The sequence below is a fragment of the Littorina saxatilis genome, linkage group LG2 (assembly GCF_037325665.1).
Source record: "Littorina saxatilis isolate snail1 linkage group LG2, US_GU_Lsax_2.0, whole genome shotgun sequence".
In the NCBI taxonomy this organism is placed as follows: Eukaryota; Metazoa; Mollusca; class Gastropoda; order Littorinimorpha; family Littorinidae; genus Littorina; species Littorina saxatilis.
Genome location: NC_090246.1, coordinates 35,959,232 through 35,984,382, shown reverse-complemented (window position 1 = coordinate 35,984,382; position 25,151 = coordinate 35,959,232). Strand labels below are relative to the sequence as shown.

Here is a 25,151-nt window from a genome sequence, read left to right as displayed (position 1 = left end):
CGTATGCAGACCATAAAAATACAAAACTGCATTGCGATCCATATCCTCGTAAAACCGAAAGTACAATTGTTGACATTTATGGAAGGGAAGTAACTCGTGAACTTTGATCGTGTGGTATGTCTGCATTAGTTCCCTTCCCTGGGACAGTAGGGGCGACCACCCCCAACCAGGCGCTTTCACAGGTGGCGGATAGTGAGATGGCCTTCAGATATGGAGGTTAGGCTGCGAAATAAGCCAGGCTTGCCAGGACGAATAAGCAGTCGCGGACCAACTGGCGGTGCTTCCAACAGGATGGGGCGGGGTAACAGGTGGCACTGTTACACTCAAGAAATACCCCAGGTCTCCAATGACGGGAGCATCATGCGATCAAGAGCCGCATCTTAAGTTCTAGCCCTGGGGAAGGTCACCTCAGATAAACAAACCAGCCAGCTATGGCCAAATAGCCGGGTAGACTGAACTCGACAGCCCTGTAAAGCCACCAGTCTAGGAGAAGGACCACTCCGATATAAAAACACGCTGAAGCCGGATGAGCTGGGCCATGTATGGCGCATAACGACAGCTCAACGCATCAACGCTCATATGACAGTTCCCTCCCAACACAAAATTAATGTGAACTTGATATTCGGACCCTCAGAACTGAATTTGAGCTTCATGCCAAGTGAGATTAAATCGTAACAAACATCGGGTATTCAAGGTACGTAACATAGGACGAATATGTCGTCAAACAATCTTGAAAGGTCACGCGTTAGTCACGTTTATAAATGAGAAAACAACAACACCAAAACTGAATGTTCCAAGAAGGAAATCGCCACGAAACAACACACACGCGCGCTCTCTCTCTCTCTCTCTCTCTCTCTCTCTCTCTCTCTCTCTCTCTCTCTTGTTTGACATGTTACTTATGTAAATTGTATTGCAGTTAGCTTTAACTTCTATTTCTTATTGTTATTAATCGAGTTACTCTCAATGGGCGAGGGCCGGATGAAAAAAACCCATGTATACATTGCTTAGGCCCCCCCAAAAAATTGTCTGTTTCTGGTCACCCGACCGACCCTAAATTTCGGCGCCGACCCTAAACTTTTTTTTCCAAACTCAAAATTTATTTATTTTTTTGGTGGTAAAGGACAGGGTGAGAAAATGAACAACAAAAACGTGTGAAAACGAAAGTCCGCTGACGATTTGTAAATGTGTTGAGTGTCTTGTCTCTATGTATAGTGAATCCAGTCTCTTTGCGCGATTTTTAAAGTTAGTTTTATTGGTCTACATTTGGGGTAAACAAAAAAAACAAAAACAAAAAACCCTACCTACCGACCCTATTTTTTTTAGCCATGTTACCAGAAACAGACAATTTTTTTTTTTTGGCCTTATTCTGTTACCCTGAAAAATAAAATTCAATCAATCAATCTCTCTCTCTCTCTCTCTCTCTCTCTCTCTCTCTCTCTCTCTCTCTCTCTCTCTCTCTCTCTCTCTCTCTCTCTCTCTCTCTCTCTGTAATTAGTCGTTCACGAGCATTTTCGTGATGTTTTTGGTACCGTACCACCTGCGGAAACAAATACCCCAGGTAATGAAGGTGATCAAAGTTTTGAGCAAGGAGAGCTGAGAAATTGTGACTCTTTAAACCAATTGATCACACATGATGAGGTAATGCGTGCAGCCCGGGCGCTAAAAAATGGAAAGGCAGCTGGCCCAGATGGGTTGATTAACGAGTTTTATAAGAATGGTATTGATATACTTTTGCCTTTTTTGACCAATTTTTTTAATCATTTATTTGACAACGGTTTGTTTCCCGATGAATGGTCACACTCGATTTTGCACCCAATTCATAAGAAAGGAGATATTGATTCACCGGATAATTATAGAGGTGTTTCGTTGTTGAATGTATGCAGCAAATTATATAGTTTTATTTTGAATAAACGTATTTCTGATTGGATAGAAGAGAACGAAGTTGTTGGGGAGGAGCAAGCTGGTTTTCGCCAAGATCACTCTACAGTAGATCACATATTTACACTGTTTGGAACCGTACAGAAACAGTTGTTGAGACATAGAAAACTGTATGCAGCCTTTATAGATTTTCGGAAAGCGTTTGACTCTGTTCACAGGGATAAACTATGGAAAGTACTGGATCAGAATGGCATGTGTGGAAAGATTGTTTTAGCCCTTAAAAGTATGTATACGACAGTGAAAACGTGTGTTCGAGCAGGAGGTGAACTTTCAGATGTATTCATGTGTCCAGTCGGCCTAAAACAGGGTGAAAACTGCTCACCGATTTTGTTCTCATTGTTTATTAACGAATTAACCAAAGACATTATGGCAAATGGAAGACACGGTATTCAATTGTCACCGGATTTAGTCGAATTATTGATTTTGTTGTTTGCGGATGATGTGGTTTTAATCTCTGATAGTGTCATCGGTTTGCAAAACCAGCTAAATGTTTTATTGACCACCTCAAAGAAGCTTCAGGTAGTCGTAAATATGGCTAAATCGAACATAGTTGTGTTTAGAAACGGTGGTCATCTAGCATTACGAGAAAAATGGTTCTTTGGTGATAGTGAAGTGAAAGTTGTAAACATGTATAAATATTTAGGAGTCTATATGTCCACAAGAATCTCTTTTTCCCACACTCTAAACGACCTTGCTGATCGCGCGAGAAAGGGAGTATCAGCTATCCTCAAACTTCTTTGGAGTATTGGGGAATATTCTCCTGATACATTTTTTAAACTGTTTGACAGTCAAATACAACCGATCTTGACGTACGGTTCGGAGGTCTGGGGACTCTCTGCTGATCAACAAATTGTTGAAAGAGTACATTTGTCTGCCATTAAAAGGTTTGTCGGTGTCCATCCGAAGTCACCAAGGCATATAGTTTACGGTGAAACAGGACGTTATCCTCTGTTTGTGGTAACGTACATAAAGTGTATGAAGTTTTGGCTTCGATTAACTCGGATGGATGGCAACAGGTACCCCAAGAAAGTGTATAATATGCTACTGTCTATACAAAGGCAAAATTACACGACATGGGCTTGTAACGTTCGTAATGTTTTGTACAAGTATGGATTTGGTGAAGTGTGGGAAGCACAAGGTGTTGGTGATATTTCCACGTTTGTAAGAGAATTTCGCCAAAGACTTGTCGATTGCTTTAGACAGGATTGGCATAGTTCCCTTGAATCACACGTTTTTTATAATGTGTATTCGTTATTTAAGCAGTCCTTGTGTATGAGTGGTTATTTGTATCAGATAAGAAATGTTCATTTGAGAAGAATGTTAGCACGTTTCAGATTTGGTATGTCACCCTTAAATAACCACTATTTACAGTATAAACCCAATGTGAATAACGTAGACAGATTTTGCCCTTTGTGCTCAGATGATACACTGGAGACGGAAGTACATTTTTTACTTGTTTGTCCCGCATATAATGAGATCAGAGTTGAATTAATAGCCTCAAAGTATTATCGGAACCCATCCATGTTTAGAATGTGCCAATTACTATCCTCAACAAATGACCAAGTGGTAAGACAGTTAGCAACGTATATTTACAAAGCACTACGATTTCGCACTGATTCTCTGGAAAATGCTCAGTTGCAAGATGCAGGTCCATAATGTTGCTTCTTCTGCTTATTTTAACCATTGTTCGCTTGTATAATGTGTCACCAGTCTTGTTATGGGCCGGAGGCCTAACAAATAAAATTTCCGACTTCCGACTTCCGACTGTAATTAGTCAAGTGGAGTGAATTTCATGGGTGTGACGACTATTTCTGGATTATTCTTACATGTGTGTGTGTGTGTGTGTGTGTGTATGTATGTGTGTGTGTGTGTGTGTGTGAGCGCATGTCAGTGTGAGCGTGTGTGTGTGTGTGTGTGTGTGTGTGTGTGGTAATAGAAAATATAGCATTATTAGCGTCATCTGCCGTGATGGTAAAACTGTGCATATTTGTGTACGATTGTGCTACTGCACGAACATTACCCTTGTGAGGGTGTGAGCATGATTTCGTGGCCTTTATCCTCCTGATCGATTTTTGTATTACCTTCGTTTTTACTGTGCTGTGCTTCAGGCTGTCACAGCAACTCTTTAACAAAGAGACGAGAAGAAACATTTTCTTCTCTTGCTTGAGACAGAGACTCGGTGTGTGCTTGCTTCTTTACTGTGCGCCTCTAATTGGACAGGCTTCAGCGACAGCAGTGTGTTCGGACGGTCAAGCTATTCGCCCCTTTCATATTATAAAGCGGCTGCTGTTACTAGGCGACACATGTGTCAACATTGACTCCTATGACAAGTGCTTTGTGTTAGACTTGTTTAGAGTCTATTACATTAGTTTCGTTGTCTTAGTTTGGTTCTTTATTATCATTATAAACGGTAACATTACCGTTTTCTCTTTATTTTCCTGTTTTCTTCTGCTAATCTGCCTTTCGATTTTTTACTTGTTTATTGTTGCTTTCGTTGTTTTACTTAGTTTGTCGTCCGGAATATTTCCTTGTCTCTTTACTAGTTATTCTACGCTTGACGTTGAGTTTCTGCCTTATTTACCTATTGTACCTTATTGATAACGTCATTGTTTGACACATTGTGTTTCTAAATTATTCTTTCTTGTTTGACACATTTCTCTGTTCCTGCGAATTTGTTACAGATTGATCAAGAGATTTCAGTAGATATCTCGGACTATTTAACGTTCAAAAGCCAGAATACTGTTTATGCAGGGATGAAAATTCTCCGTTTTTTCCGACTTTTCCGATTATTTTCAATGGGCCATCCGATTTATTTGTGCGATTCCGTTTTTTGGCACACGAAGTGTAGCCTATGCGATCGTAACTTTGTCTGTTTGTGCGTGTGTTTGTGCGTGTGTATGTCTGTGGTAGAAACTGTAACATTTCGTCATTTGAAGACGTCACATTATGGCGTAAGAGGGTTAGACGTCACGCAAAGGAATTACTGAAAGTCTCGGTCATTGTTTTTTGAGCGGGCCGAGACTAGTTGGCAGTCGTGTCGTAGATTGTTGACACTCTCTCTCTCTCTCTCTCTCTCTCTCTCTCTCTCTCTCTCTCTCTCTCTCTCTCTCTCTCTCTCTCTCTCTCTCTCTCTCTCTCTCTCTCTCTCTCTCTCTCTCTCTCTCTCTCTCTCTCTCTCTCTCTCTCTCTCTCTCTCTCTCTCTCTCTCTCTCTCTTTATTTTGCACCCACTGACATTTTTTCCCCCGAGGCAGCATGCCCCTGGACCCCCCCCCCCCCCCCCTAGTAGTCTGAAAGTGATATAAAATTCTCTCTCTATATATATATATATATTTCATGACAATACCAGCTTGTTGTAATCCCTTTTTAATGCCTGAAAAAGAAGTAGATTTGCTTTCAAATGAGCACCAGATTGCTTCATTTTGTATGTATTTTGGGGCCATGTTTGAATCCAATTTTAAGGCTCAGATAGCCCCAGATTGCACCAAATTGCACCCTTGAAAAAACAAATTTCCGGGGGGGCATGCCCCCGGACCCCCCTAGAAGTCTTGGCGCTTCGCGCCTGCGAAACTTGGCGCTTCACGCCTGCGAAACTTGGCGCTTCGCGCCTGCGAAACTTGGCGCAATGCGCCTTCGAATTTTTTTTTCAGTTTATTTTTATTTTTCAGTTTTCATGCCTGTTATGTTCACAATGAATAGCTGTCCAAATTTATGGCCCAGAAAAGAGGGTCTTCGTGTGGGCCACCTTAACATTAACCATGCAATTAACAAAATGAATGACGTATCTAGTATGCTTTTAAATTCTGGTTCAAATTTTCACATTTTCGGATTCTCAGAGTCACGATTATCTCAGCAGATTTCGGATGCCGATGTAGCTATTCCTGGTTATAACATACTACGCAGAGACCCACAGCAAAGTAAAGAAACTGGCTTGCTTCTGTACGTAAGTGAATCAGTTAGCTATACAAGATTAACACACCTTGAGCAGTTTGTGGAGTCGGTGTGGGTAGAAGTTAAAATGAAAGGAGCACCTCCACTCCTCATAGGTTTCTGTTATAGAAATCCTGTAGAGAGAGCAAATTGGTCGGATAATCTTACGCAGATGTTAGATGCAGTTTTTTTGTTATTGGGAGACTTTAATATTGATTTGCTTAAGCAGAACAAGCTATGGCTAGATATATGCTTAACCTCTATAATCTCAAACAGATAGTAGACACCCCTACAAGAGTCACAGCATCTACAAGTACTTTGATAGATCATATTTATGTCACTGATCAACATAACATTGTTGAATGTTGTGTTTCCGCCAGTGGTTGCAGCGATCATTTCCCTATCTGTCTGACGTGGCCGAGAAAGGGTGTAAAAATTCCAAAAGGCGGTCACAAGACAATAAAATACAGATCCTTTTCTAAATTCAACGAAGACACATTTCTTCACGACCTCTGTAACTCCTCTCTGATGTTTATAATTGTACGAATCCTGATGCTGCATTAACACACTGGCTCAATGCCTTCACTGACATATATGATAAACATGCTCCATGGAGAATTAAAAGAGTCAGACACATAGTGAAACCGAAATGGTTTGATGATGAATTACAAGATGCCATAGATAATCGCGACTTCTTAAAGTCAATCGGCAAGGAAGAGGAGTATAGAGAACAGAGAAATAAAGTAAACTCAATAAAACGATTAAAAAAGAGAAAATATTTTCAAGACCTTGCTTCTTCAAAACAAAATCCAAAGAACATTTGGAAAGCCATAAATGAACTCACAAATAAAACTTCTGCATCTAGATCAAGTTGCGTTAGAGACAATACACCTGATGATCTAAATACACATTTTTCCAAAATAGCTGAAAAAGTTATTTTAAAGGATACAACTAACCTCAATAATTTGGAAGTTTTAGAAGACTTCTGTAAGTCAAAAGAAATTTCATCTCAATTAAATATTCCTTCGCTTACAGTGCCTGAAGTCTTTCTGAACAGACCTGTTTACCCTTACGATTTTGGCGTAATTTATTACGATTTTCTGAAAAAAATACGCCATTCCGCTATCCGTGTCAAGACTACGATTTTCAAAAAAAAAAAAAAAAATGTAAAAAAAAAAAAATGTTTTTTTTAATTTTTTTTTTTATCTATTCACATGTTTGGCATTGTTTTTTTTCAATGGCAAAATGGGGTGAAAAAGCACAGGACTGACCAGAGATCATGTCTGTCTGATGAGACGCTGGAGAGCCTTATTCTAGTGGTGAAGTCTCGCCCTCACTCATTCGGCAAGCGCAAGTACAGTAGAGAAGCGCTTGACACACTGAAAAAGGCCTACTACGAGCAAAAGAAAAAGAATCAGTGATGCATGTGCTTTTGATGTGATCTTCTTTGAAATTATGATGACTACAAAAACTGACTGATGTGTGAATGATGGATATATGTGCATGATTGCGTTTCGCAGACACAGTTGTAATTGGCGACGAATGCTGGATGATTACTATTTTTGTGCCAGGATTACTATTTTTGGGGCTGAGCATTACTCCAAAACACTTATGGGGGTAAACAGGTCTGCTTTCAAGCACTCACACATTTAAAGCAAACAGGTACCCGGGGGATAGACGGATTAGATGGAAGAATTCTTAAGTTATCAGCCCCGGTAATTTCCGAAACTCTCACTTACATTTATAATCTCTGTTTAGACAAACAATATTTTCCAATAGCGCTCAAACAGGCAAAAATTATTCCTTTGTTTAAATCTGGTGAGAAGAAAGACCCCTCAAACTATAGACCGATTTCTATATTGTCTGTATTATCAAAGCCACTTGAAAAACATATAAACAAACACCTATTAACCCCCCGCGGGTTAGGGGGAGTCCCATATTGGTTGGGACCAGAAAGAATTTACCCGATGCTACCCAGCATGTCGTAAGAGGCGACTAACGGTTCTGTTTCTTCTCTTCTTTTGTCTTATTTCAGCCTTACCAGTCCTTTCACCTATATTTCCTTCCAAGAAAACTCTCCCTACTATTCCCTGCAGTTTTCCAATTCTTTTCTTGTTGTCTTATTTCTACCTGACTGGATCCATCACCTTTATTTCACTTACCAAAAGTCTTCTTTTCCACATCCTTATTTCTCTGCACCCCGCATGTCGTATGAGGCGACTAACGGATTCTGTTTCTCCTTTAACCCTTGTTAAGTGGTTCTTGTATAGAATATAGTCAATGTTTGTAAAGATTTTAGTCAAGCAGTATGTAAGAAATGTTTAGTCCTTTGTACTGGAAACTTGCATTCTCCCAGTAAGGTCATATATTGTACTACGTTGCAAGCCCCTGGAGCAATTTTTTGATTAGTGCTTTTGTGAACAAGAAACACTTAACAAGTGGCTCTATCCCATCTCCCCCCTTTCTTCTATCCCATCTCCCCCTTTCCCTCGTCGCGATATAACCTTCGTGGTTGAAAACGACGTTAAACACCAAATAAAGAAAGAAAGAAACACATATTAGCGCACTTTGATCACAATCAATTATTTCACCCGAACCAGTCTGGCTTTAGGGCTAATCACTCGTGTCACACTGCCTTAATCTCTCTTGTTGATCATTGGTTGGACAAGATAAACGATAATGAATTTTGTGGTGCTGTATTTGTAGACTTTGCTAGAGCTTTTGATGTAATTGATCACAAGTTGTTACTCAGAAAACTCAATTATATGGCCTCGGGACTGACTCAGTTAACCTCATTTGTTCTTTTCTCAGCAACGGGCAACAAAGTGTGCATGCGAACGCCTCGGCATCAAGTATGCAGGCTGTACGGCATGGGGTACCACAAGGGTCAGTTTTAGGCCCTCTACTTTTCTCCATATACATAAATGACCTGCCCCTTCATATTATACTGTTCAAAAAAAGAAACGCATAGTTGCTACTTGCCAAATTTGTTTTATTTTTCGAAAAAATTAACAGAAAATCCAATATTTAGATTATTTGTTTGAAATTTGGTATGGACACAGTTGAATGCACACACAGTTCATTTGCATCTTCAAATCAATCAGTCAATCAATACGATTGGGTGCCGAGGCTGTCAAGTCAGTAGGGGGTGTGACTGCCTTGAGCAGCAACAACTGCCCGGCACCTTCTGGGCATGGACTGGATCAGATGCCGGATATCTTGCTGTGGGGTGGTGTCCCACTCCTCCTGAAGTGCCTGCAATAGATCGCGGTGATTTGCCGGCGCTTCTTCTCGCCTGCGCACACGTCTGTCCAATTCATCCCAGAGGTGTTCTATCGGGTTCATGTCTGGCGACATGGATGGCCAGGGAAGCACCTGGACATGGTGGTCGGTGAGGAACTGGGTGGTGAGTCGTGCTGTGTGCGGGCGAGCGTTGTCCTGCTGGAATATGGCATCCTGGTCAGCCAGAAGAGGAAGGGCGTGTGGGCGCAGAATTTCCTCCACGTATCGCTGGGCAGTTATGCGCCCTTGGACGTGCACCAGGGTGCTCCTTCCAGCGGTATTGATCGCCCCCCACACCATGACGCCTCCACCACCATGAACGGGTGCCTCATCCACACAGTTGGGCGCGTAACGTTCGTTTACTCTCCGGTAGACCCTCCTCCGACCATCATGTCGCTGGAGCAGGAAGTAGGACTCGTCGCTGAACCACACGTGTCTCCAGTGATTCCGGACGGTCCAGCGAAGGTGCTGGTTGCCCCACTGCACTCGGTTCTGGCGATGGCGGCGGGTGAGGACAGCTCCTCTGTGAGGTCTGCGAGCTCTCAAACCAGCTTCATGCAGGCGGTTCCGCACGGTCTGGTCCGATAATCGGTGTGGCCCGGGGAGAGCCTGGACAGAAGATGAGGCCGACAGGAAACGATTCCGGAGGTGGCGGAGCCGTATGAAGCGGTCGTGAGCAGCAGTTGTCGCCCTTGGTCTTCCCGCTCGTGGCAAGTCAGCAACGGAGCCAGTGGCTTGAAACCTGACCCACAGTCTACTGATGGTGCTCTGGGACACGTGGAAGTGCCTGGCGATTGCACTTTGACTTTGGCCTGCTTGTAAACGACCCAATGCAATTTGGCGGTCTTCTCTGCTCAATCGGGCCATCTTTCGTCGCTGAATTGTCGTCTGATTTCTTTGTGGCGAACAATCCGCTTTTATGGGTTTTGGAAGACATGGTGAGAGCTCAATATTCCCCGAGTTTCACGAGATTACACTGAAGCATGACGAGTGGTCATGCCAAATGAGCAATTTTGACATTGTAGCCACTGATAACGCATGCGTCACGTGCAGAGCTCACTTGTGGCAATGGACGAAAGGTCGACGACCAGATAAACATTTTCTGCAGTTTGGTGGATATCCTTGTAGCCATATAACTAAATTAACCAAATATTACAAGCTATGCGTTTCTTTTTTTGAACAGTATAAAAACTTGTGTGAACTTTTTGCAGATGACACCACCATACACTCCAGTGACACCAATTTAAATCGTTTATCTGAATCACTGCAAGAAAGTTTAAACCAGCTGAGTGCATGGACTGAGCTAAATCATATGTCCCTGAACCCCCAAAAAACTAAATGCATGATAATAACAACTAGACAAAAACGACAGAACATAATCTCCACGTTTCCCGATTTAATTGTCAATGATGAAATTGTTTCAACAGTCAACCATCATAAAGTGTTGGGAGTGACCATCGATAACAACCTGTCATGGTCACACCACATCGAACAACTTTCTAAAGTCATGTCCAAGAAAGTATATCTCTTATCTAGAATCAAGCACTTCCTGAATTTGGAAGCCAGGAAGTTATTCTTTAATGCCCATATTCAATCTGTTATTGATTACGCATCAACCTTATGGGATTCGGCAAGTGATAATTCACTAAAACCTATAATTAGATTACACAAACGAGCGTTGAAAGTAGTCTTATTAAAGAAAACAACCCTGAATGAATTAGACTACATAAACTTAGGCATTCTCCCTCTGAAGGCAAGACTTGGCTAATTAATAAATGTACCCTTATGAGCAAAATTATCACTGGATGTGTACCTGAAACTTTACGTACAAAATTTACCATGAGGAATTCACGTCAATTTATGAGATTAAACACTCCTGTTCCTCGGATTGACCTGTTTAAGTCCAGTTTAGTGTATTCAGGTAGCAGTCTCTGGAACTCTCTTCCAACATTCCAGAGGCAAACTACCAGCACTGATAGTTTTAAAAGCAGATATTTGTCTTATGTAATGAAGTCAAAGTAAATTATATTTGTCTTAAATGGTATTCAACTTTTGTATTAAACATGCCCCTCTCCTCTTTATTGGTATAATGTACACAAACCCTTTTCGAATGAAGGGACTTACAAACCATCCACTACATGTATTTAGATGTGTGATGATCTTAGCAATGTCTTGCTTGTTTGATTGATTTTCTTTATAATGTAATGTATGGATTAGAGCATGATGTTGAGAAAGTGCAAGCTGCACTATACCACTTAATTCACATCAATCAACTCGCAATTTACCTCAATGCAATGCATTTTGTGTACATATGTATAATGTGTTTTCACTTTAGTTATCTGTTAAAATGTAGAATTTTAGTTTTCTATTTTCTATTTTTTATCTTGTATTTTTATTTCATTTTTGTAGTTAGTCCCTCTTTAGGGCGAGGGCTGGATGTAAAAAAGCAGACCACTGCTTAATCTACTACCCTCGTTAAATAAAGAATTGTCATTGTCATTGTCATTCTCTCTCTCTCTCTCTCTCTCTCTCTCTCTCTCTCTCTCTCTCTCTCTCTCTCTCTCTCTCTCTCTCTCTCTCTCTCTCTCTCTCTCTCTCTCTCTCTCTCTCTCTCTCTCATATACTGAGCAGAATTATGATATGATATGATATGATGATATGTTGACAGACTGGTACTAAGGCTGTTGAGCCTTTGTCTGATCTTTTGATCAGTTGCTATCCTAGCCTAACTTTGGGCTAGGTAACCTACACGATCTTTTGACCATGGCCTATTCAATCAACTTTTTCTTGGCTGGTGGGAATTTGTAGTTACGGCCAGTGAAGCTCTGAAAGAGAGAGAGAGAGAGAGAGGGGGGGGGGGGGGGGGGGGGGAGCTTGCGAAACAAGTTTGACATCAAAACAGAATTTGACCAAGGTAGTACACTGTAAACTTTTTACGAGGAAGGCAGACAGGTTTGCCAGATTCCAACCAGAGACATAGCTAGATTTCAATGTATGTCTCTGTTCCAACCCAGAATGCTTTTAATTTTTTTTTATTAAAGAAGCTGTCAGTTATTGACGACTCACAACAAAAAGTTATTTTTTGTCCTCAAAGATAAGATATGGACTTAATGCTGTACATGTATACATGTACATACTGTACATTACATGTATACATGTTCTGGAGAGAGAGAGAGAGAGAGAGAGAGAGAGAGAGAGAGAGAGAGAGAGAGAGAGAGAGAGAGAGAGAGAGAGAGAGAGAGAGAGAGAGAGAGAGAGAGAGAGAGATGTTTACACAAAATCATTATCAGTGGGGGGGTGGAACCATATTTTGCATTGGCAAGGATACAGCAAGCTGCTTCCAAAGCAATTACCACCCAGATATATATAGTTTATGTGTTAATTTTGAAATATTTGGGGAAATTAATGTTTTGAATTTGACTGAGGCAACAACATGGGATTGCTGTTTTAATTTTTAGCTTTCAAGCAAAAGCTAAAAATTAAAACAGCAATCCCATATGTTATTGCCTCAGTAGTATTATTTATGTACTTTTGTGATATTTCTGATGCACTTTTTGTTTTTTATCCGATAGCTAAGTCTGCCAAACACTATAGTTACATCTCCTTTAACCAAGGCAATCCTAATTGTTAGAGTACAGCTGTGCATGAAGAATTTTCTAAACTGTGTTAAAGCTGCATCCGTTTTACAGAGTATAAATCAAAACTTCCTGATTATTGGTTTCAGTTGTTGAAAACATTATTGTGTGTTTTCCTGTGTGCATTTTACTGTGGACAATTGTTGTGTAAACTATTGCAATGGAAGGCACTATTCCAGAAACTGAAAGTGTAGAGTGTATAAAAACTGGTATTGAGAACAGGTAAGGTATGACTTATCAATCTGTGTAAAGAAAAACCTATACTTATAGTGCTTTGAATACAGGTAATATTTTGTTGTACGTGCAACAAGTTTTTGAATGAGGCCTCATTAATGTTCTTCTTCCTCTTCCATTTCTTCTTATCAGATAAACAATAACAGCTCAAAAACAATTAATTAAGAACAACAATTAGTACAGCAAGTGAAGTACGTCACATTGGCACATGTACACAGTATTTCCATAATCCTGGTAATTGGTATACTGTGTACTAATGTAGAAGTACTATTATCTGTTTAACTGGATTGCACAGTGTTTCTGGTATTTTAAATATTAGTCAGTACATGTATGTTTGCACAGATGCATGCATGCACAAATAAAAAAATAAAATTTGTTGGAAAATATGTCTGAAAAAGACAAATCCACTCTGATTTTCTTGTGATCTTATAAAGTTTGTAAAAAATCTTGCACTAGCAGCACACACAATAGTCCCTTAAATTCAGGGTAAAGCATGTGTCTAAGGATTGTCAACACTGATATTGGAGAAGCTCAGGCTGCTAGTACTCACCAGTATAAAAACAGTGGTAATTTAATCCCAAGGCTAGACCACAGTGGAGTTTGCCACCAGATCATTGTCAACAGGGTAAAGCAGAGATACTTTAAAGTTTCCTTGTGAAATTAAGTGCCCCGGATGTAAACGCAGTGATTGTGCTTGTGTGTTGAGGAAAAGTCATGTGAAAAGGACTTGTGGATTTACCATTTGTTTTTGAAGCAAAAAGTTCTTCTCTCAGCTGGTATGTAAACATGCACTCTGTACTGAAATTTTACCACAGTAAAACTGTAAAGTGCAAAGTACTGTTGTCTTACAAGTGTTTCGCTGTGTGTGAGACAGAGTTTTACGTGTGGGTACGTGTCTGTATAATAACACAATGCAATGTCATGTACTGATTGTGTAAAATGTCACTTCAGTTATGCAGTAGGAGCTAACCTACGTTGCAGTGCATTAAATATCACCCTGCATAGTGTTTTGTTCTACAGGATTTCAAGTACTTTTTTTTTTTTTTTAGCAATGGTTAAAAACAATTGATTGCAAACATATTGTACATGACAAAACCTGGCTTAACAATATTTCTGATCATGAAAAAATAGTTCTGCACGCATTCTAGAAAATTAGGAAACAGTGGTGACAGCTGAATGTGACTAACTAGCTGTCTTTAGACAGTTTGAATTGCACCCATGTAACACTCTTCTTGTTCTTGTTCTTGCATGGTCTTGTTCTCGTTCTTCTTCAGCGTTCATGGGTGATTGCCCCCCGTGGGTTAGGGGGAAGAATTTACCCGATGCTCCCCAGCATGTTGTAAGAGGCGACGAACGGATTCTGTTTCTCTTTTTACCCTTGTTAAGTGTTTCTTGTATAGAATATAGTCAATTTTTGTAAAGATTTTAGTCAAGCAGTATGTAAGAAATGTTAAGTCCTTTGTACTGGAAACTTGCATTCTTCCAGTAAGGTAATACATTGTACTACGTTGCAAGCCCCTGAAGCAAATGTTTGATTACTGCTTTTGTGAACAAGAAACAATTGACAAGTGGCTCTATCCCATCCCCCCCCTTTCCCCGTCGCGATATAACCTTGAACGGTTGAAAACGACGTTAAACACCAAATAAAGAAAGAAAGAACACTCTTCTTGTTCTTGTTCTTGGTCTTGTTCTCGTTCTTCTTCAGCGTTCATGGGTGATTACCTGTATGACCCTTTACATGCAGTCCTCGCACCATTAAGGCAGTACATATATATTACTTCGTTCGAGGGATGCATTCTATACTGGGTATTTTCTTGTTTCTATTACCTACCAAACTATGACATGGATTACAGCATCTTTTTGGGGCACATTTTAACTCTTAAGTTGTGCTTGTGTTTACACATGAAGGGGGATATGGCAATTGCAGGTCTGCACATAATTTGACTTGGAAGATTTGGAAAAATCTCGACCCTTTAACCCTTAAGGCACAGCCGGGATTCAAACCCCAAACCTTCAAGTCGGAAGGCAGACGTCTTAACCACCAAGCTATCGTGCCCATCATGTAACACCCATACTGCTTACTGCCATACGACGTAACATGGTTGTACTATTTCAGTCCAGTAAAAATTAACATATTTACAAAATCATTGTTGTGTTACAGTTCAGACAACATGAGCGGCAAGAGCGCCCAATACTCGCCTCTCCTGCAGTCTGTACCAAGCGACGAAGAAGATGATGGCTTGGAATTCAGAAGAGGCGATGAAAACAACATCAAGTCTTCAGAGAAGCATGATGCACTTCCAATGTATGACCTCGGGTCACCTGCACCTAATGCTATGAGCAATGGATTTGCTGTCAGAAACAGACGGAGAAAGACTCGAAGAAATGTGATCGTCGTTGTTGTGGTTAGCTGTGCGTTGTTGGTCGCTGCTCTCGTTAGCGCAGCTTTTGTGATCCTCGGTCAAGAAGTGAATGCTGGGATTGTTCATGGTGAACAGTACGTTCCGTATGGGGACTGGACGCTTTTCTTTAACAACAGTGGTAAGACAGCTGGCTGTATTGTTTATTATACAGGGATGGCCAAATTGTCTGCCCGATCGCCAGGCGCGAGTTAAAAATCCGCCTGGCTTGTAGAAACCCTATAGCTGGCCAGTGAAAATTCTGATCAAATGCAACACTTGGTTTTAATATATCGAGTTTCAATGCCATATAAACACTGAAGATGCAGCAACTGTGGTATAATTGTACCGGGCCAGTGAAATTTCTGGGGGGGCTAATGACTTTCTTGAAGTTACTCGCCCGGCTTGCGAGTTAACATTTTGAGATTTGGCCATCCCTGTTATACTGTAGTAATGAATTTTACTTCAAAGTTACTGTATAATTTTGCTTTTCACAGAACGCTTTACTGAACATTGAAATATTACTTAGTACTTTATTTTTTAATTTCATGTGAGTTGTTAAGTCTGAATATATTATTTCTTTTATGGTCATTGCTCACATAAACTCTCCTTCAGATCTCATCCTTTGATGGAGTTTGGAGTTACACATTTTCTTTTGAAACAAGACAGTCTTGACAGTCATGCACGCAGACTCTCATCGGAGGGGCCTCGCATTGCAGGTACATAGAGAATACTACATGGCTTGCTGTGTTGTACCAGATTTACACAAGGTTTTTTGAGTCACTTGAGAAAAAGTGACTCTATGTAATCGGTCAGTGTTAGTCTGTCCGGCCGGCCGGCCGTCCGGCCGGCCGGCCGTCCGTAGACACCACCTTAACGTTGGACTTTTCTCGGAAACTATCAAAGCGATCCGGCTCATATTTTGTTTAGTCGTGACCTCCAATGACCTCTACACTTTAACGATGGTTTCGTTGACCTTTGACCTTTTTCAAGGTCACAGGTCAGCGTCAAAGGAAAAATTAGACATTTTATATCTTTGACAAAGTTCATCGGATGTGATTGAAACTTTGTAGGATTATTCTTTACATCAAAGTATTTACATCTGTAGCCTTTTACGAACGTTATCAGAAAAACAAGGGAGATAACTAGCCTTTTCTGTTCGGCAACACACAACTTAACGTTGGGCTTTTCTCGGAAACTATAAAAGTGACCGGGCTCAAATTTTATGTGAACGTGACTCCCAGTGACCTCTACACTTTGACGTCTGCTTTGGTGACCTTTGACCTTTTTCAAGGTCACAGGTATGTCTTGAAGGAAAAAAATTGAAATATCATATCTCTGAAACTATTCATCGGATTTGATTCAAACTTTATAGGATTATTCTTTACATCAAATTATTTACATCTGTATTGTGTTGTGAATAGCAATTTCTTCCTGTCCATCTGATGCCTCATATAATATTCAGAACTGCGAAAGTGACTCGATCGAGCGTTTGCTCTTCTTGTTTAAAATATTGACCTGCGAGCGAAAGCGAGCTGTTCATTTTTTGAAAAAGCAACGAGTGTAAATCTGGTATGACACAGCAAGCCATGTAGTATTCTGTTTATCCTACATACTGTACTTACGTGTATTTTACTGAAAATGTCCTGCAGTCGAGGCAGCTAAATTGAAGACACTTGTTTTGGAACCTCGATCTCTCGTGCAATCTATTACGTCAAAGTAAAGAAACGTCACTCTGAAATTTTGACGTATTAGTTCTAAAAATTCATCAAGGGTAATTAGCGAGCGCAATTTTGTTTTCTATAATGACGTTTGTCTTGGTGACTTTGGCATCATAAGCAGTAGAAAAACAGGTCCCTGCCAGACTTGCTTGACATGACCTCATTTACATGATGTACACACGTGTGATTTGAACGATTATTATCTCACGGGTGTCTCTCTCAGGTATGTAGGATAACTATGTATATTACTCATGGAACTTTAACTTTCACATCAAACCTCTATGAGTATAACTCCATGAGTTCGTCTGTTGCACTGTATGTTTTTACACTATCTGTTTAACACGGGGACAGCTATATGACTTAATTTATGTTTGTTTGTTTGTTTGTTTGTTATTTCAGCAAGTGAGGCTAGTGTGTTCCTGACGGATGTGGATGGCGATGGTCTGGACGATATCCTAGTGGGGATTACCAGTCTCCAACAGTACATGAAGACACAAGCACTTCTGTCTTCGCACACTATGAAACAAAGCTGCTTGGAGCTAGGTTGGTTCTTGCATGGCCCCCCTTGTGTGACGTTTTATGCCTAGATATGACAGAGGGGACAAGATAAAAGTCAGGCCCTTAATTAACACTTTGTTAGCTGTGGGGTGCTTTCTTTTCTTCACTTGTATGTTTGCTTGGCGGTGTGTCCCAAAAGGAAAGTTATCAAACAAGTATAGTCAGACAGTTTGACAAAATACTGGTCGAATTAATGTTGTGGGTGTGTGTGTGTGTGGACGCACATGTATATATATATGTTTGTGAATGTTCTCCAATGCATGCTTGTATCAGGCATGGGAATTGTCCGTGAAATCGTGGATTTCCACGAAAAGGAAATTACGTTTCAGGAAAAGTAAAAAATTGTCTGCGGCTAAAAAAAGGTAAATTAAATTAAATGTATACTATTGTCTCTATCCATTATTTGCTTACACGAGAACTATCTAAATATTGGTCTAAAATGGTAAAATTTGTTTTTCTTTTCGCCCCCGGGGCCGGGCCTGATCCCCCATACGGGGTCTGTCCCTGTACCCCGCCTGGGCCTAGGCCTATTTTCAGAGTTTTTTCTATTTTGGAATTCCTATGCCTGTTGTATCTAAGTGTCTTAATCTGTGCCACATATTTCCATGTTCAGAATTTCTTTACCCGTGTCTCGGCGAAGTAGTGGCACTGCGAGGCTTTGATCATAAAGTGCTGTGGCGGACAAGGTTACGCTCTGGACTCATCTTCACCAACTGTCACCATGACATCAGTGGGGATCACAAGCCGGACTGTATCTTCACTGGCCGACAATCCACAGTTCAGGCCGTTGATCTGGCTACAGGTGAATATTATAACTCTTGAAAAAAAGTTAAGAGCCAGAAAATGTATAAGTTTTTGTGACACCTGTATTCTTTAAAATGGTAGAACAACACTGCTGAACCAAATTAATTTTTATGGGTAGAAAATGAGTTGTTCTTCAATTTGAGATCAAAAACAGGGTCACTCTTGCTTATTTTGACTTTTTGTGTATTACTATTTTAGTGTCTGCAAATTTGCTTTTGCGAATTTAAATTTTGGGGGTGTCCTAGGTCTCCGGTACACTGCATAAACACTAATTTACGAAAAATGGAACTCTTTATTTCATACTGTAGGGGAATGAATTACCTTTCTGGCGATATACTTAGTTTTAATATAACTCGTCGCATCACAAAGATCGACAGCTAAATGTATGTGTGTACTTTTTTATGACGAGTAGTGTAGAGCAAAGCAGGCACAGTCCTTTTTGACTCACATGCGAAGCAAAAGTGAGTCTATGTACTCACCCGAGTCGTCCGTCCGTCCGTCCGTCCGTCCGGACGTCCGGACGTCCGTCCGGACGTCCGGAAAACTTTAACGTTGGATATTTCTTGGACACTATTCAGTCTATCAGTACCAAATTTGGCAAGATGGTGTATGATGACAAGGCCCCAAAAAACACACATAGCATCTTGACCTTGCTTCAAGGTCAAGGTCGCAGGGGCCATAAATGTTGCCTAAAAAACAGCTATTTTTCACATTTTTCCCATTTTCTCTGAAGTTTTTGAGATTCAATACCTCACCTATATATGATATATAGGGCAAAGTAAGCCCCATCTTTTGATACCAGTTTGGTTTACCTTGCTTCAAGGTCAAGGTCACAGGAGCTCTTCAAAGTTGGATTGTATACATATTTTGAAGTGACCTTGACTCTGAACTATGGAAGATAACTGTTTCAAACTTAAAAATTATGTGGGGCACATGTTATGCTTTCATCATGAGACACATTTGGTCACATATGATCATGGTCAAGGTCACTTTGACCCTTATGAAATGTGACCAAAATAAGGTAGTGAACCACTAAAAGTGACCATATCTCATGGTAGAAAGAGCCAATAAGCACCATTGTACTTCCTATGTCTTGAATTAACAGCTTTGTGTTGCATGACCTTGGATGACCTTGACCTTGGGTCAAGGTCACATGTATTTTGGTAGGAAAAATGTGTAAAGCAGTTCTTAGTGTATGATGTCATTGCTGTCAAGGTCAAGCATGTGAGTCGTATGGGCTTTGCCCTTCTTATTTGAATTCTAAAAAGAGGCAAGTTTCAATTCAGTTATTGGACCCTTGATTTTTACCAAATTTTTAAAGATGGAATGAGTCTTAAACCTTTTTTGAAGAGAATATGTGGACAAAGCATGAAAATAGTAACACTAAAACACATGCACGCACGCACACACACACACACACACGCACACACACACGCACACACACACACACACACACACACACACACACACACACACACACACACACACACACACTACCCTCTACACCAACCCCCCCCCCCCCCACTAACCCACACAAAAACACACATCACTCTCTCTCTCTCTCTCTCTCTCTCTCTCTCTCTCTCTCTCTCTCTCTCTCTCTCTCTCTCTCTCTCTCTGTATCTGTGTTCTTGTTGTCCTAGGTAAAACACACTGGGTGACTGATGCAGACAACAAGACCTGGAGCGGCCATTTTGTCCCTGAGTGGACAGTGTTTCGAGCCCTGGACATACCTGATGTGGACGGGGATGGTATTTTGGATTTTTTGGTCACCCATGGGGGCAATCAGTCAAGAGAACCTGAGGTTCGTGCTTGTGTCTTGTTTGTTTGGTGGGTTGGTTTCGCTGTCCTATTTTTTCCAGTCGTTCTTTCCGATCATAGTTTTTTTTCTTTGACCGTTTCTGTCTTTCTGTGATTTTTCCCTTCCTGTCATTTTCTTCAATTTTTTCTTTGCTTCCTGTCTTTTAGCCTTTTTGTGCCCAAGTAAGAATGGATTTGTAATAATGTAGAGTTTATTGTCTGGTAATAATGTTTGTAAAAGGAACTGCCAGTGCATGATTCTTTGTGTAAGCTTGTTTTGGAGGGGAGGGAGGGGGGGGGGGGGGGGGATACGCTACGACTTACATATTTTGATGTGCTAGCTAGATGGCAAAGTAAACTCTTGCTGGTGTTATATGTTTTTTTCTTCAAATAAAATACAATTTATTTTGTTATCTCAAACATGAGAAATTGCAGTGGTGTTGCATAAATAGAAAACAACAACACCACAGTTACATGTACAGTGGAGTCCAGCTATAACGAACCTGGGTAAAACGAAATCCCGCTTTTAAAGAACTGCCATTGATTTCCCGGCAGGCAGCCTTCTATTTCTTACTTGTTACTTTCGGGCTACAACGAACCTTTTGAACTCATTTGCATAACGAACCCCTCTTATAACAAACACGTTTTCATTCCCCCAGAGCAGTTTTGTCTCTAAAAGTCACAAGGCTACAACGAACGGTGCAAGGTCTCGGCCAACCAAGACTATGGCATACTCGTAGCAAAGCCGCGGAATGGTACCGTAAACAAAGAATAGTGACGTAATTACGTCACGGTCGAAAGTCTTTGACGTCAATGCCTCCCTGTAGTCTTTTTCTCTCGCGCGGTGTGTGTGTGTGTTCATTTTGTGCACATGTGTTAGTGTTACTGTTTGTGTGTGTGAGTGTGTGTTTGTGTGTGTGTGTGTGTGTGCGCGTGCATGAGTCTGTACTCGTGTGTGTGTGTGTGGTGTGTGTGTGTGTTTGTGTGTGTGTAAGAAAGAAAGAGAGAGAGAGAGGGAGAGAGAGAGAGAGTGTGTATGTGTGTGTGTGTGAATGTCTGAAGAGTACTCGGGTCCAGCGCGAGCGTTTTTTTTATAGACACTGACCTTCTTCCCAGGGGTCAATGACCCAGTTTTAGCTATGAGGTGGTTCCCCTGTCATATGAGAGAGGAAACACTTCCTGCACAGGGGTCAGTGACAGTTTAATCTATGGGGCGGTCTCTTTGATGTCTCAGCTGAACATGCATTATCACAAGTTGTTTGACTGGTACTCAGGCGGTCTCTTTGATTTTTTTCTATTTTGATACATTCCAGGAAAAAAAGTCCCGCCTTATGACCCGGAAAATACCATACATGCTTTTACACGACTTTTTAAATTTTACTTCTAAAATTACAGTAAAGTGAACATTTGAACTATGCCTCTCTATGGATTATATTATGAAGCATGCAGAGATTGTACTCTCCAAGGAAAGATCGATGGGACGATCATTTGAAGGTGAGTGGGAAAACTTGTCTTGAGGCCATTTAGGGTTGAAAACTCTACAGCGAATTACTGATATAACGAACTAAAATGTATCTCCCTTGAGATTCGTTGTACCCGGACTCCACTGTATAAGCATTAAATGCATGTACTAACGTTTAAAAAGACTACTATTGCATACACATCACAGATACATGTCAAGTCAGTACATGTACTGGGTCTAGGTTGCGAACAAGTCAAGAGTTTCTCATGGTTGAAACTAGTCTTGGAACTGAGAAGCAGAAAGTCTGTCTGTTTATTAAGCATAGAGATCAAATACATTAGTCTATAAAATGAAGGACCAGCCATAGCTCAGCTTCAGATGTACACACACATCGGGGAACAATATCTCGTGCAAAATATTCTCGCACGTTCACTGCTGAATGATTTTATTCTTTTTTTCTCAGTCAAGTTTTGACTAAATGTTTTAACGTAGAGGGGGGAATCGAGACGAGGGTTGTGGTGTATGTGTGTGTCAGTGTGTGTGTGTGTGTGTCTGTGTGTGTGTGTAGAGCGATTCAGACCAAACTACTGGACCGATCTTTATGAAATTTGACATGAGAGTTCCTGGGAATGATATCCCCGGATATTTTTTATTTTTTTCGATAAATACCTTTGATGACGTCATATCCGGCTTTTTTTAAAAGTTGAGGCGGCACTGTCACACCCTCATTTTTCAATCAAATTGATTGAAATTTTGGCCCAGCAATCTTCGACGAAGGCCGGTGTTCGGTATTGCATTTCAGCTTGGTGGCTTAAAAATTAATTAATGACTTTGGTCATTAAAAATCTGAAAATTGTAAAAAAACAATTTTTTTATAAAACGATCCAAATTTACGTTCATCTTATTCTTCATCATTTTCTGATTCCAAAAACATATAAATATGTTATATTTGGATTAAAAACAAGCTCTGAAAATTAAAAATATAAAAATTATTATTAAAATTAAATTTCCGAAATCGTTTTATAAACTATTTCATCTTATTTCTTGTCGGTTCCTGATTCCAAAAACATATAGATATGATATGTTTGGATTAAAAACACGCTCAGAAAGTTAAAACGAAGAGAGGTACAGTAAAGCGTGCTATGAAGCACAGCGCAACCGAGCCAAACAGGCTCGTCACTTTCACTGCCTTTTGCACTAGCGGCGGACTATGTTCAGTTTCATTCTGTGAGTTCCACAGCTTGACTAAATGTAGTAATTTCGCCTTACGCGACTTGTTAATTGTTTCTGGTGGAAGAACCGCAGTCACTTTGTTCACACTTTATTTCTCGACAGGATCATGACCGAGCATCAGGGAGAGTGGTATTTCTATCAGGAGCGACAGGCAAGCCAATAGGACGTCATCTGGAGTTGCCTAATAACAAGGAGACGTACATGAGTCCAGTCAGGCACACCACTGCCAATGGCTCCACCTACTTCCTGTTTGGTAGTGGTGGAGAGACTGTACCAGGTAAGCTGATACTGGAAGTAATTGAGTTATTATTTTTACAGTAAAACTTCTTTGAAATTAATGTACATTTCAGCCATTTTCTTTTCGAAATATCTTTAAATTTACTTCCGTTTACTTCTCAGTTCTGACCTAATTTGATCAGATTTGTGGAATACTTTAAAAAAATATTTGTTTCTGGCTTTTTGAATTGTTAATTCTGTCAAGATCTGAATGAGTTATGTCTCATACTTGCTTCAGAAAATAAATTGCTGTTATGTATTACTTTAGTGTGTTTAACGTCATGGTAGAATTAAGAATTTTACTAACCTTAAAGACAGCTCACAAATTGTTTTAGTAAGAATTATAGCTCATGAGAACTTTCACTGAAATCTTAAGTCTGCCCAAACAGGTTTTTTTTTTTTTTTTAAAGACAAAAAGTTCCTGTTTTTGAGTCACTTGAGAAAAAGTGACTCTATGTAATCGGTCAGTGTTAGTCTGTCCGGCCGGCCGGCCGTCCGGCCGGCCGTCCGTAGACACCACCTTAACGTTGGACTTTTCTCGGAAACTGTCAAAGCGATCGGGCTCATATTTTGTTTAGTCGTGACCTCCAATGACCTCTACACTTTAACGATGGTTTCGTTGACCTTTGACCTTTTTCAAGGTCACAGGTCAGCGTCAAAGGAAAAATTAGACATTTTATATCTTTGACAAAGTTCATCGGATGTGATTGAAACTTTGTAGGATTATTCTTTACATCAAAGTATTTACATCTGTAGCCTTTTACGAACGTTATCAGAAAAACAAGGGAGATAACTAGCCTTTTCTGTTCGGCAACACACAACTTAACGTTGGGCTTTTCTCGGAAACTATAAAAGTGACCGGGCTCAAATTTTATGTGAACGTGACTCATTGTGTTGTGAATAGCAATTTCTTCCTGTCCATCTGATGCCTCATATAATATTCAGAACTGCGAAAGTGACTCGATCGAGCGTTTGCTCTTCTTGTTGAGGTATGACTTCATTGAACAATTTTTTACAGGCGATTTGATGATTGTCTCGGCTGAGGACCTCAACAGCTATATCTTGAAAAGCGGTCCCTTTCCTCTTCATAGCCTTTTCAGGTGAGCTGGTTTTCAACGGTGAAATTGCAAATATGGTCCAGTCGACAGACCTTTGTTCCCTTAAAACTCCGTGTGTATAGGAATAAATGTGCATTCCTCTATGTTGACGTGCATTTGTAGTGATCGGGTGCACGCATGTTGTCCACTTTGTTATTTGTAGAAAAGCTTAATAAAATCTTAATGTAGACCCCATTCTGTCTGAATAGAAACCTGTATCGCTGGAAGAATAACCCTTCTCCCCCCCCCCCCCCCTCCTCAAAAAAAAAAAAAGACAACACACAGACACAGAGTTTATAGACTCGTTGTTATTAGGTAGTTCAAAAAGTGAGGTGTGAATCATACCCTTTAAAATTAATAGTGACATGTCTTTTTGTTAGAATCTTCACAGAAAACTCTCAGTGTGAACTGGCGGACAATTAGTTCAAAATGGATGGAAAATATTACTCCTTACAGCGGCAAAGAAAAAGGTGTGATGGTGCCGCCAGTGTTAGCAGACCTGACTGGAGACGGTACAGCAGACATTCTCATGTCAGCGTTTGAAGGCTTTCTGGTTCTGTACGATGGTGAAACACGCCAGGAACTGTGGAGACGACACTTCACGGGCATGGAAAGCTACAGGTAAATGAAGCTTGTGATGGTGTGATTTGCATTTTTGTTTGCATGTGAAATTCTTTTTTTGATAAGTTGAAAACTTTACAGTGAACAAACCAGGCATACACACACACAGGGTCACACAAACCCACTCGCACACAAATTTAACACGTGCAGTCACACACATAG

The 25,151-nt window shown here is 40.4% G+C and overlaps 1 protein-coding gene across 3 annotated transcripts in view; it reads left to right on the top strand.

Moving 5' to 3' along the window:
* The first annotated feature begins 173 nt into the window (after positions 1–173).
* The window catches only part of LOC138958865 (uncharacterized), a 32,503-nt gene continuing 7,525 nt past the window's right edge, over positions 174–25,151 (top strand). Inside the window, exons 1-8 of one of the 3 annotated variants that reach the window (XM_070330176.1) lie at positions 174–694; positions 15,180–15,559; positions 17,538–17,681; positions 18,310–18,498; positions 20,144–20,304; positions 23,098–23,272; positions 24,290–24,371; positions 24,825–24,989. In XM_070330176.1, the coding sequence (XP_070186277.1) occupies positions 15,190–15,559; positions 17,538–17,681; positions 18,310–18,498; positions 20,144–20,304; positions 23,098–23,272; positions 24,290–24,371; positions 24,825–24,989 (1,286 nt within the window). In that variant the 5' untranslated portion in view covers positions 174–694; positions 15,180–15,189. Of the gene's footprint in view, positions 695–12,886; positions 13,007–13,532; positions 13,795–15,179; positions 15,560–17,537; positions 17,682–18,309; positions 18,499–20,143; positions 20,305–23,097; positions 23,273–24,289; positions 24,372–24,824; positions 24,990–25,151 lie in introns of those variants that run through there. The other 2 variants (XM_070330175.1, XM_070330177.1) reach the window with 2 other exon arrangements.